Source organism: Jaculus jaculus, chromosome 16 (assembly GCF_020740685.1).
Source record: "Jaculus jaculus isolate mJacJac1 chromosome 16, mJacJac1.mat.Y.cur, whole genome shotgun sequence".
Lineage (NCBI taxonomy): Eukaryota > Metazoa > Chordata > Mammalia > Rodentia > Dipodidae > Jaculus > Jaculus jaculus.
This window is the reverse complement of record NC_059117.1, coordinates 21,170,531-21,184,547: the sequence shown is the minus strand read 5'-3', so window position 1 is coordinate 21,184,547 and position 14,017 is coordinate 21,170,531. Positions and strand designations below refer to the sequence as shown.

The 14,017-nt window shown below is 39.2% G+C and overlaps 1 protein-coding gene across 3 annotated transcripts in view; it reads left to right on the top strand.

Annotated features, from left to right (window-relative positions):
* The window catches only part of Cog5 (component of oligomeric golgi complex 5), a 277,027-nt gene that overhangs the window by 220,166 nt on the left and 42,844 nt on the right, over window positions 1–14,017 (top strand). For all 3 annotated transcript variants that reach the window (XM_004652876.3, XM_045135739.1, XM_045135738.1), the window contains exons 15-16: window positions 4,421–4,531; window positions 7,123–7,185. In XM_004652876.3, coding sequence (XP_004652933.2) covers window positions 4,421–4,531; window positions 7,123–7,185 — 174 coding nt within the window. The remainder of the gene's footprint in view (window positions 1–4,420; window positions 4,532–7,122; window positions 7,186–14,017) is intronic.

Genomic DNA, 14,017 nt, shown 5'->3' with positions numbered 1-14,017 from the left:
CTTACAAGTGTGTATAGCATACTTGAATGTGCTCATGCAAACCTGCCCCTGACTGCCTCAGGCTGTTGTATCAACTTGGTGTACTTATGTGCCCAATGGCTACAGTGTGACACAAGGTCAGGAACTGAGTCATTAGCATCCTGGTGTGACTCCCGTCTCTCTCATTTGCCAGTTGTAGGTGTGGTTTTGAATGGAGAACTGTAGAAGTCATGTTGAGGAGGGAGGCTGGGTGGGGGGCAGCTAGAAGAAAACATGTTATCATTTGTTTTTTAAAAAAAAAACACTGAGGATGCAAATAAATCACTACATTTGAGTATAAGTGAGCTCACTTGCATCTCAAAGCTATTGCTGTTATGTCTTTAGTGTATCAAACCCGTCACCTGCTTTAGCGGCTTGCTCGCTTCACTCTGTGAGGCTGTCCTGAGATGAAGTGGGGCCTTATGAGAAGCGTCTCTTACGGGAACCAAGACAGTCCTTTGTCTCCCTCCCTTACACAGACTTCTTGGAATTTTTCAATATCTTAAGATAGGAATTGTTAGTCTAGTAGATAATGCATGAGTTTCAGGGGATCTGTGGACCCAGGATGTTGTGAAATGTTCTTATATGTACACTTTTCCCCAAGAAAATATTCCAGCAGATTTTAGAGGTCTATAATTCTCCTCAGAATCGGAAAGCTAGCTAGATTGAAATCTGCTACAACAGATACCTTCTCGTTGCTAGGATTAAACACTCAACCAGAAACAGTTTAAGGGAGGAAAGTTTATTTCAGGCTTGTAGCTTTGAGGGGAAATTTCATCAGAGAAAAAGCATGGCAAAGCGGGGAGCTGTCGCGTATCTGGGTAGAAGAGGTCTGAGTGAGATGAGCGGGGTGCAGGCACACTGATGGAGCCCCACGTCTGTGTAGTGACCGACTGTCAAAGACGGACAAAATAGAGTCCTCAGGCTGCATATGTGGGAAAGGGGTATGCATGTGCAAGAAGTTATTTCTTTATTTTCTTGGGTCCAGGTTTGTTATTCTCCTGTCGTTAATACCAACATGTGTAAACACTGTCTGCTGAGAACCCTGTTTGGTCTTGCTAGGAAATTACAGTTTCAACTTTAATTCTTCTGTCACACTTTCGAAGAGTAATGATAGTGATGAGAGATCCCCTTACTTTGTCTTTCCCGTATTCACAGCTTGATTACAATAAGAAGACAAATACATTGTAGCCTAGTAAAGATTCATATGTACTGGTGTAGCAACCTCTCACAGAATTGAAAGGTATAAAAAGAAAAACAAGTCGTCTCTTCCTATCTTAAGTCCTTTGTATAGAGTCATACAGAGTTTCCTATGTGACTAAACCTGAAGAAAAAGAATACAAAAGCATAAAATGTCATTTGTTTATATTCTCATTTAATGTACAAGTGAGAATGGCATATGAAACTTTTACCTCCTTTTTCTAACCTAATAGTGTACACTAGAGGCTTTTCCAAATCAGTACAGCCACACAAGAGTCATAGTACTCATTATTGGAAAATGGGAAAAGATAGGTGTATTTGATGATAGACAGCTCTTACTGTTTTGTTTTGTTTTGTTTTGTTTTGTTTTGTTTTGTTTTGTTTTGTTTTGTTTTGTTTTGTTTTTACAAAGAATTGAAAATAGGCAGACCTGTGACTCTAAATTTCACAAGGCCAGTGTTTAGAAGCCCGTGACTGGGTATGGGTAGGTGGGAATTCCATATGCTATTCAGAAGCTTAAGGCCCTTTGAAGAAAATGAAGTTCAGGCTCTTTGGAAAGATCCTAGACTTGATTAGATGATCCATTCTTAACAATCGTTTGCCTTCTCACCCTCCACTGCCACCAGCTGGAGCTTTTGACTTAAAGGCAGGAACCTGTAGGGACATATGTCTACAGGAGGTCAACAGGAAAGGAAGGGGCGCTGAGGCCTTCGGGAAGGGAACACTGGGTGCTGAGCAGAGCACCTGTGTTTCGTTCCTGTGAGCTGTTCTTGCTCAACTCACATGTATCAACGAGGTTTGATTTTTGTTTCCTGATTTTTTTTTTTTGTTGTTCTTCTTAAATGTTAACTATCCTAAAAGGAAACATCCCAGGCTGTTATCTCTTTGATAATAAATTTGTGTGAGGTTTAGTGTGATGTCAGGATGTAGCATTTACTGTTGAATCTGTTCTATGATTGAATACACCTGTCCTTATTTTTTTAAATAGCTGTGGTCTAAGTAGTAAGATATGTGATAAATATACTTGTCTAGAATGAAGTAGTGAAAGGAAAATATCCTTTGAATTGCTGAAATTGATGTTAAAATGTCCATATATGAAAGCACACGCTGACATGGTTAGTTCTTGAGTTTCCCACTTTAAGGCAAATTAGACCAAGATAATGGGAGATATCAGGCTCAGCACTTGTTTTATAGACACGGAATTCACATGCTGTTCCTACTGAGCAGATGTACAGAGTTAGAACTTATGAAAAATATTTTTTTCAAGTAGTTAAATTTTAAAAGGAGTACTGTTACTTATCATTTGCACATAGGAACCATTTGTTTTATTTTTATTAATTTATTTATTTGACGGAGAAAGAGGGAGGGGGAAGAGAGAATGGGCATGCAAGGGCCTTCAGTCACTGGCTAATGGGGTTCCTGGGAGAATCGAACCTGACTCTTTTGGCTTTGCAGGCAAATGCCTTAACCACTAAGCCATCCCTCCAGCCCCATAAGAACTATTTTAATTATTACTTAAGGATTTTTTATTTAAATTCACTCTCATTGTGTGTGTGTGTATGTGTGTGTGTGTAAGAGAGAAAGAGAGAGAGAGGAAGGACAGAAAGACAGACAGAGAGAGGGGAAATTGAGTGAGATCTTTAAAACTCAGATGCAGCTCTTTGGTTTCTAAATTTTTCTGGATCGCAGTATGAGGTAACTTGATTCCATATATCTACATTTCTCCTGCTTTAAAATGTTAACTTTCTTATTGCTCTCACTTTTCCAATCCCTGGTAGTCTGGGTGCTTAGCTGCCAAATCTGTGTTTTTCCATCTTGGTCAAAGTAAATTGAAGTTATTTAACATAGTGTCAGAAGGTCCTGTGATGACAGTAATTGCCGTTACATTTTTATTCCTTTTTATAAAAACTGATACTGTTAATCGTTTTTAATATTCTGTTTTATTACAAGTAGAAATCGAAAACATAGAGGTTGAATTTAGTTTTGACAATGTATTATGTATTTATCAAAAGAAAGTAAAAAGAAAAGTTATTCTTTTTTCATATTTTCTTTGGATTACTAGTAAAATAAGAAATTACTCTTGCATCCGCTAAAAAGCCAATTTTTCATGTGTTTGAGATCTATGTCCACATCCATGGAATTGTATCATGTCCTGGTTTGAATAATATTATAATAGAGGACTGGATTAAAATTGGGTCAACATGAGAATAGTGAATAAATGATTTTTTTTCTTAAACCTGACCCCTAACAGATACAGATTAGTTTAATAAGGCATTTTATACCAATATCTATAAGACCCATGCATTTAGAAATAAATTAAAAGTCAATAATCAGAAGTTCTAAATACCACCTTTCCTATTCATATACATATAATACAGCCTTGAACACTTTCCTTAAAACAGCTATGAAAATAAGAGTATTGTTGCCTCTTTCTTCTGCTCTTTTCACTTCACTGGAGTGTTAACATGCCTGTAGCATAGGATTTAGTTTTACTTTTCTCCCTTCTGCCCTTCCTTTTTTTTATTTGTAGATGACTTAGATACCTGAAGTTTGAACAAGAAGCCTATCGGCAGTCCAGATGTATTCTCCAGGGTTACTGTGCTTATGAGTCAGATGAACAGCACACACTGGGCAGTCGATGACGGAGGCCTCAGAGGCCCATCAGCACACAGTAGCAAAGGAGATGCTTCTCCTTTGGAGACTGATGGGCTCTCGCACTGAGCTGCGGTCACTGCTGGGAGTGCTTGTGCCAGTGTGACCCGAATACTTCCATTTAGCATTCTCTTTGTCAGGCTGGGGATGTAGCTGAGTTAGCATAGTGGCAGACACCTATAATCCCAACACTACAGAGGTAGAGACATGAGGTTCAGAAAGCCATCTTGGGCTACATGAGTCCCTGTCTCAAAAGCCAACAACAAGAACATTCTCTGTTGTCAGCTGGGCATGCATTTTCTAGTGGGTTAAAAAAATACACATAAGCTGGGCGTGGTGGTGCATGCACTGGGGAGGCAGAGGAGGATCGCCATGAGTTCTAGGCCACCTTGAGACTACATAGTGAATTCCAGGTCAGCCTGGGCTAGAGTGAGACCCTACCTCCAGAAACAACAACAACAACAAAAAAAAACACAAAAAAAAAAGACAAAAAGAAACTAAAAACACATAAGGTATAATTGTGATACATTTATATGTTTGATTACTGCAGCTGTCTACACAAGGAGATGCAAGTCAGGTGATCGGGCCTCTTACTGAAGGACAAAAGAGAAATGTGGCAGTAGTGAATTCACTGTATAAATTGTACCAGTCAATAACAAAGGTAACTTTCATTTTTATTTTATTTAAGTTCCTTTGACTGAATTTCAGTTTCTTCTTTCTCCTTGCCTAAAATTAAGAAATGTATGAATAATTTAGTGTTTTGAAAAAGCATAGTGAAAATGTCATGATGGTAAAATAATATGAAGGGTAAGACTTTTCAGCAATCTTTGACCCTGGCTTTTATTATTTGTGTGCTTTTTATCTTTGTAGTTGATTTAAAACACATGAATGGTAGACCCACAAATCAAACCTACTGTAAAAAAAAAAAAAAAAATGCTGCCGGGCATAGTGGTAGCCTTAATCCCAGGACTGTGAGTTCAAGGACACCATGAGACTACATAGTGAATTTCAGGTCAGCCTGGACTTGAGTGAAACTATACCTCAGGGGGGAAAAAAAATGCTAAGGGGGGTAGGAAGTTGTCTCAGTGGTTTAATGCTCTTGCCTGCAAAACCTGCTGGCCTGCGTTCAGGTCCCAGCCACTCATGTAAAGCCATACAAAAAGTGGCACAAGCATTTGGTTTTTGGTGCACACACATGCAAATAAATTTTAAAAATTCAAAAGAATTAATAATTATTCAAAATGAACGATAGACGTTGTATACTTTTTCTTTTACTACAGTATTTAAAAGAAATGGCCAACCCTTCAGTGCCGTCTTCTGTAATTGGTCGTCCCCCAGTGTCTGTGAGGGATAAGTTCCAGGAAATCCCCACTGCCCTCCCTGACTGCCGGAATCCACCAGTGTACCTGAACATAGGTTATATGCATCCGCCCAGACAGTTTAAATAATGTCTAGATTATTTTTATGGTACCTACAACAATACAATGCTGTATAGACCATCATACTGCATAGTTTAAGAAACAGTGATCTGAAAAATAATTCTGTACACGTTCAGTTGAGATGATTTTTTTCCACCTAAAATGTTCAGTCCATGATTGGTTGACTTCATAAGTGTGGGGCCCCTGAACCTGGAAGGGTGTGGTAGGGATGTTTCAATGCTCAGCACTCCTCCATTCCATCTTCTCAGCACTATGTTGCCTTTGGGTCATCCCACTGGCCGTCGCCACCTGAAAAGAGAAGCTTTTCTAACCAGAAGTGAGAGTAGCATTAATATGAACATTATATGTAGTGCTTGCAGGGCAATTTGGTGAGAATAATATATACATTTACCCAGATAAGAGTGAGCTTGATACCCCTAAGGCTCATGACCTCCCCTGCCATGGGCTTTTGATTAGGTTTTCAGTGCCAGGCATGTATTCCCTTCCCATAGAGCAGGCCTCCAGTCCAATTAGAGAGCAGTTGGTTTCCCCCAGAGCAGACATGCCACTATTGTACCCATTCATTCGCTTGGCTTGGCTGGCCAAACTTGAAGCTTCCAGTGCCCACTGTTTTCACCCTGATGGCTTCTGTCTCCCATAGGGCTGCATACAGTGCAGCTTTTTCCAGCTTTCAGTTGGATGGTCTATAGGGAGAAGGTTTTCTGCTCAGCACCAATTTGATTTCTCAGTGACGTTGACACTCAGGCATGTGAAGTCTTCAGCAGTAGGGTCTTTCTCTTTCTCAAGGGAAACAGGGATGTGGCAATAGCCTATAATGTTTTGAAAGTAATAGGGACCTCAGGCCTGGTCAAAATCTGACTGGAAGGTATCCCATCCCTGGCACTGAAAGTTTTCTAGTAACAGTCTGTGGCTTCTGGATATACTATTATTCAAAAAAGTAGGTTTTCATATGCCTTATTCAGAATATTTTGAATTTTGAGTGACCCTCCCCCACCCGCTTTTACATAATCTCTTCCTCTGGCCTCCTTTAGGCCTTTCCCCTCTCTGTAACCTGTTCTTGTACTTACACACATGCACTACCAGCCTCTTAAGTCCTTCCCTCTCCCCCCTCCCTCATAGCCTTTTTCTAGCTTACTGGCCTCTGCTACTGATTTTTTGGTTCCAGCTCACACACAAATCTATACATTTGTAGCTAGGATCCATATATGAGAGAGAACATATGACATTTGGCTTTATGTGCCTGGGTTACCTCAATTAATATAATCCTTTCCAGATCCATCTGTTCCCTCCAAATTTGGTGTGGCTCCTATGCTGCCATCTTGCCTGGAGCTAAAGTGAATATTTTAAAAGAAGGAAGTAAATATGGCTTCTTTCTGACCTTTCCAAGTGAAGATTTTATAAGTAAAATCTATCTAAAGTAAAAAGAAAAAGGTAGCTCCTATATTCTTCATGTTTCAGCTGTCTAAAATATGTTTTTGCTTTATACATGAAAGTAGTTTCAACAAATTGGTTTTTTAATCAGGTATGAGATAGAATTATAAAGTAATGATAATATTTTATTGAATCTCTAGAAACAGATTTACCATGCTATGATCAAAATTATTATTTTTTAAATAAGTGACTTAAGCAAATTTTTTGAGATAGGGTCTCACTGTAGTCTAGGATGACCTAGAACTCACTCTGTAGCCCAGGCTGGCCTTGAACTCATAGCAATTCTCCTACCTGAGCCTCCCAAGTGCTGGGATTAAAGGTGTGTGCCACCATGCCTGGCTGACTAAGGCAAAATTATAACTACATCCAAACTTTGTTCTAGGTGGTGGCCAGTCAGAGCTCATTCCCACCAGCAGCTGAGCAAACCATAACTTCCGCCCTGAAGGTAAGTGAATTTAATTTAATCTTTGGCTCTGTACATCAAAATGGCTCCAAAATGATTGATTGAGTTAGATATTTTCAGAATCCTTTGCATATAGCATGTTAATAATTATTCTAAACACAAAGGATAAAGATGTGTTTGTATTTTCTAAAATTTAAAACTAAGACTCCTGGTATATACAAATTGCTCTCTGCATATGGTAGTTGCATCCTTGGAAATGAGAGCTTGTTGGATATTCATTTTCTTTAGGGACAGCATCACCTGATGTCCCAAGAAGGCATTATCATGCAACCATTGTACCTGTTTTATACATCTTAGAAATAGTCACTTGTCTAAGTTCATCAGGTTGGTAAACACATATTGTGGTGAGTCAAAAGAAGTGTGCATAATACCTTGCAACTGTGTTTCATCCCTTCTTTCCTTCACAAGTACAAACTGAGGCCATATGGCTTTCCTTGCCTTAGCTGTTGCATCTAGAAAATTCCTCTATACTATACCTATATAAGGTTACAAGTTTGAACTATTACATTAGATTTATATCACACAGGGAGAATTGAAAAGGATGAAAGTTTCCAAATAAATCCCAAGAGATATATACTTAAAAAATAAAGAGAAACCAAAGACAGAAAATTGGGAGAATATATCACAGATCTTAAAAGAAGGAAATTCTGAGGCCAAAGACTGTCCACTGGTTATGTGGATGAGATTTAACAGGCAACAGGATATAATGGCATACAATTCATATATGAATGGATTTGTCTTATTCACGTTGAGAGGAAGGAGTCTGTTTTCTGTAGTATAAGTACGTAAACACACTGAGATGGGGCTGGAGAGATGGTTTAGTGATTAAGGTGCTTGCCTGTCTAACCTAAGAACTTATGTTCTGATCTCCATGTCCCACATAGCCAGACGTAGGGACACAAAGCACGCAATGTCACACATGTGCACAAGAGAGCACACATGTCCAGCATTCATTCGCAGTGGCTACATCCTTTTGTAGACATCCTTTGGTGCACCCATTCTCTCTTCCTCTCTACCTCTTTCTCTCTCTGTGTCTCACTCGAAAGTAAAAAACAAAAATTTTCCCAGAAAGCCAAGCACCACATGTTCTCCCTCATATGTGGATCCTCGCTACAGATGATTGGGCTTCTGCGTGAGAAGGAAAAAACTCAATAGCAGAGGCCAGTAAGTTAAAAACGATATAAAAAGGGAAGAGAAAGGAAGGGAGGAGGGTACTTAATAGGTTGGTATTGTATATATGTAAGTAGAATGATTGAGATGGGGAGGGGATATGATGGAGAATGGAATTTCAAAGGGGAAAGCGGGATGGGGGGTACTACCATGGGATATTTTTTATAATCATGGAAAATGTTGGGGGTGGAGAGATGGCTTAGCGGTTAAGTGCTTGCCTGTGAAGCCTAAGGACCCCGGTTCGAGGCTCGGTTCCCCAGGTCCCACGTTAGCCAGATGCACAAGGGGGCACACGCATCTGGAGTTCGTTTGCAGAGGCTGGAAGCCCTGGCGCGCCCATTCTCTCTCTCCCTCTATCTGTCTTTCTCTCTGTGTCTGTCACTTTCAAATAAATTTAAAAAAAGAAAAAAGAAAATGTTAATAAAAATTGAGGAAAAAAAAACAAAATTTAAAAAATTTTAAAAACATTGAGATGTTTTTCTGTCCCTAGTGTTGATCTCATTATGAGGAAACATTAGAAAAGCTACTGTAGTAAAGTAATTGTACTGAGCAAGAGTTACCAAGATTACTGATCAAACTATAAGTTTAGGCCCATATGACACACCTACAAGTTCTCAGTTCCAGGTTTTTGGCAGAGAACCGACAGTCATCTTTACTATAGCTCCACAGTTTGTTCCATCTTCTTTGTAGAAAGAGCTTGAGAGTGTTTTGATTACTTTCCAAAATAGGAGATGTTTTACTTTAGTTTCCACACACATGATTCATGAACATTATTTACAAATACATCCACATAATGTCTACTACTTCTTGAAACATTCTGTTAGTGTCCCACTGTATTAATTTTTTAACCCCTTATGATCACAGCCATACAAGGCTATTGTATATGTTAAAACAGAGTGCATTCTTATTTTGCCTGGTGATTAAAAATCACCTAAGTATAAAACGAATTCCTCAGAGACTATACTTTCATTAAGTATGAATTCCCTGGATCTGTATGTTTAGCACACAGTGTAGGGAAAGATGCTGGTCCTGGGCTGTTGTCCTCACTCAAGTTTATTCCTATACCAGTTCCACATGCTGCCAAGCACTGCAGTTTGCTGAGGCATTTCCAGTTCTGCCCCTGAGAGTTGGGTATGAGAAGACCAGAAATAACAACAGCACTTTCCCGCAGAGGCCCTGTCAAAGAGTTGATTGCTTATTTAACAGGCTCAATGAAACAGTTCTTTTGCTTTCTTTAATTAAGTCATGTGGAAACTATTTTGATTTAAGTTAAAAAGAAAAACAACTAAAGGAACAAAAGGCAACTTTAAATCCTATATAATTATATTAAATCATTTTATTATTAAATATCATAAAACATAAATGACTACTGCCTAAGAACCAGAAATCTATATGTGCCTTTATTATCTTACAGAGAAAGGACTATTTTACTTATAAAAAGTATAACTTTTATTTAAAAATATTTCTATCAAAATAGAATGTCTCTACCTCTGCCCCAATTCACCCATTTCCAATTATAACTTGCTAAAACTGACTCTAGTTAAGAAAACTACATACCAATATCCTGTATGGATATAGATATTCATAACAACCACTAAATAAATTAAACTAGAAATACACACACAAAAAAAATAAGAAATCATGACAAAGTATGCAACAGGCCATACTTCCAAGCCAGCAAAGACTACTTTAAATATTAAAAATAAATCAGTTGAATAAAGTCAGTTGTAGCATCTGTGTGTGTGTGTGTGTGTGTGTGTGTAGACATAAACTTTTCTTTGCTTTGTTGGGATTTTATTCACACTTATTTTAGACTTGCATTAATCATCACATCTATCATGTCATGAACTGCCACTCATACTTACATGGGTACAAGTAGCATTAATCACCACTGCACAGTAATTCTCATCCATTTTCACAGTGTCTTGCTGCAGACAGTGACTATATTGCTGAATTTATATATGGCAGTGCTTCATGTCTCCCTGATTGTGTGGGTTTGATATGCTATATATAAGGGACTATTGCAGATTGTTGGAGTGCTGATATTTTTATAATCTTAGCTATTTTAGGTAAATGTTTTTAATGTATAAGAGACTTCCCCACTTTGTAAAGAAGAATTAGAATATGCTACAATCTCCTTTTGTCCATTTTCTTTGGTAATTTTTTAACTTACTGACAGCTTCCCTAAGTACAGATAATAACCCATAATAATTTCCATCCACTGCCCTCATTTTCCCCTTCCCAACTGTCTCTTCCAATGAATCCCTTCTTTCCAGTTAGTCTGTCTTCTATTTTGATGTCATCATTGTTTTCTCCTATTATGAATTTCTTATTTAGGTAAAGTCAGGAACTGTGAGGTCGTGAATATGAAGGCTGTTTTATATCTGGAAGACAGCCTACCTTTTCTTTGGCTCTTACATACTTTTTTTTTTTAATTATTTATTTATTTATTTATTTATTTGAGAGTGACAGACACAGAGAGAAAGACAGGTAGAGGGAGAGAGAGAATGGGCGCGCCAGGGCTTCCAGCCTCTGCAAACGAACTCCAGACACGTGCGCCCCCTTGTGCATCTGGCTAACGTGGGACCTGGGGAACTGAGCCTCGAACCAGAGTCCTTAGGCTTCACAGGCAAGCGCTTAACCGCTAAGCCATCCCTCCAGCCCATTCTCTTACATACTTTTTTAAACTATTTTATTTTTATTTATTTATTTGACAGAGAGAGAGAGAGAGAATGGGTGTGCCAGGGCTCCCAGCCACTGCAAATAAACTCCAGACGCATGAGCCCCCTTGTGCATCTGGCTAACATGGGTCCTAGGGAATTGAACCTGGGTCCTTTGGCTTTGTAGGCAAACACTTTTAACTAAGCTGTCCCTCTAGCCCACTCTTACATTCCTTTTTCTTTTGTGTGTGTGTGTGTGTGGTTTTTTGTTGTTGTTGTTGTTTTGTTTTGTTTTTTACTTTTTCGAGGTAGGGTTTCACTCAGATGTCTCTCAGTGCTGAACACTCCACTGTCACTTCTCAGAATTGTGGTGACTTTTGAATCACCTCAGTGGTCACCACTATCTGAAAAGAGAAGCTTATCTAACCAAAAGTGAGAGTAGCTTTAATATATGGGCACAACCAAAAATATAATGAGGTGATTACAGGGAAGTTTGGGCAATATATATATATATTTGGCCAGACAGTAGCAGTTGTTACTCCCAACCATAGGGTTTTCAGTACCAGGCACATATTCCCTTCCATGGAGCAGGCCTCCAGTCTAATCAGAGAGCAGTTAGTTTCCCCATAACAGACAAGCCCCTCGTACCAGTTGGCATCTTTGGCCTGGCTGGTCAGGCATAAGGCTTGTAGGGTCCACTGCTATTTAACATCATTGGCCACTTCTGTCTTCCAAAAGGCCACATGCTGGCAGCTCGTTGATAGGGAGGTTTCTAGCTCAGCACCAGCTTTCCCAGTGACCTGCAGCCCAGGCATGTGGTGTCTTCAGCAGGAGGGTCTTCCCTTTGGGAATTTCCCCTCTTTGATATGAAAGCATTCCCCAAAGTACTTTCATGCTTCCTGTTGTTTATTTCTCTAATTAGAAAGCCTTGTCAAGTTATGCAAACTGAGATGGTTTTATTTCTTCCCCTTTTCTTTTTTTCATTCTGGATGCTTGTTTTCCATGACCAGTTTCTTTAGCTAGGACCACTAGTCCAGTATTGAATAGAACTGAGAGGGTGAACCCCACTGAATGACTCCTAACCTGGAGAAAAGCATTCACATTTCATTTTAAGGATGAGAGTAGCTGTATGATTTATGTAGTGATGGTAGCTTTAGGGTTTTTGTAGATGACCTTTGTCAGCAATGAGTAAAGTAACTGGGGTTCCCAAGTTTATAAAATATACACTTATGGACATAGAGGGTCAAATAGGTCCTGATACAACAATAGTGAGTAATTTCAATACGTAATTTTCTTTGATAAATAGGGCATCAAAGCTTAAAGAATTAAATTGCACATGAGATCAAATGGACATAGCAAACCTACAGAGCATTCATCCAGCAACTACAAAATAGACATTCTTTTTTTTTTTTAAATTTTTTATTTATTTATTTGAGAGCGACAGACACAGAGAGAAAGACAGATAGAAGGAGAGAGAGAGAATGGGTGCGCCAGGGCTTCCAGCCTCTGCAAACGAACTCCAGATGCGTGCGCCCCCTTGTGCATCTGGCTAACGTGGGACCTGGGGAACCGAGCCTTGAACCGGGGTCCTTAGGCTTCACAGGCAAGCGCTTAACCGCTAAGCCATCTCTCCAGGCCCAAAATAGACATTCTTCTTAACAGCATGTAACTTTCTCTAAAATAAATCACATTTAGTCATAAAGCAAGTCTTTACAAACACAAAAGAATGAAAGAATTGGTATATTTATTAAATCTTATCAAATAATAGCAGAATAAAAATGAATAGCAAGAAAAAGTACAGTAAGTATACAATACTTGGAGATAGAACAACATTCCTCTCTCTCTCCTTCTCCCCCTCCTACTTGCTCTTGCTCGCTCTCTACCTCTCTCATACACACACACACAGACACACACACACACACACACACACACACACACAACCCAGGCTAGCCAAAGCTCATGTTATTGCTGAGGATGACTGTGAACTGCTGATCTCCCTGCCTCCTTCCCACAAGCACAAGGATTACAGATAGGTGCTCCCAGACCCAGTTTGCAGTATTATCTTGAATAACCAGTGGGTCATTAAAGAAATCAGTGAAGAAATTAAAAATTCCTAGAATCCCATAAAATTAACGTACAACTTACCAGAACTATTGGGATACAAAATGGAAGATTTAAGAGAAATGTATATAGCTATTCATGCTTACAGTAAAAAAAAAAAAAAAAAAAATCAAAGAGCTCAGCTGAAGAGATGGCTTAGCAGTTAAGGTGCTTGCCTGCAAAGCCTAAAGGCCCAGGTTCAATTCCCTAGAACCCACCTGAGCCAGATGCATAAGGTGGTACATGCATCTGAAGTTTGTTGGAGGTAACTGGAGACCCTGACATGGTCATTCTCTTCTCTCCCTTTCTTCTTCTTCCTCCTCTTCTTCTTCTTTTCTCTCTCTCTCCCCCTCTCCCTCTCTCTGCCTCTCTCTCAAAAAAAAAAAAATTTTTTTTTTTCAAGGTAGGGTTTCACTCTAGCTCAGGCTGACCTGGAATTTACTATGTAATCTCAGGGTGGCCTTGAACTCATGGTAATCCTCCTACCCCTGCCTTCCAAGGGATTAAAGGTGTCACCACCATGCCCAGGTTTTTCAAATAAAGTTTTAAAAAGATTGAACATTTGTCACTACCAGGGAAATGCAAATTAAAACTACATTACTTCCCATTCACTCAGATCACTGACATGAAGTAAACAAATGACAACAAATTCTAGTGAGAATTAAGGGAAAGAGGACCCTTGTCTACTACTATTGTGAATATAAACTGGAAATCAGTGTCACAATTCCTCAGAAACTAAAATCAGAACCACCATATTGACCCAGCTAGACCACTCATGCGTATGTGTGTGAAGGAACACAAGTTAGCTAGCCACAGAGGCTCTTGAGCATCCGTGTTTATCTCTGCACTACCCACAGTAGCCAAGATGTGGAGCAGTGTTGATG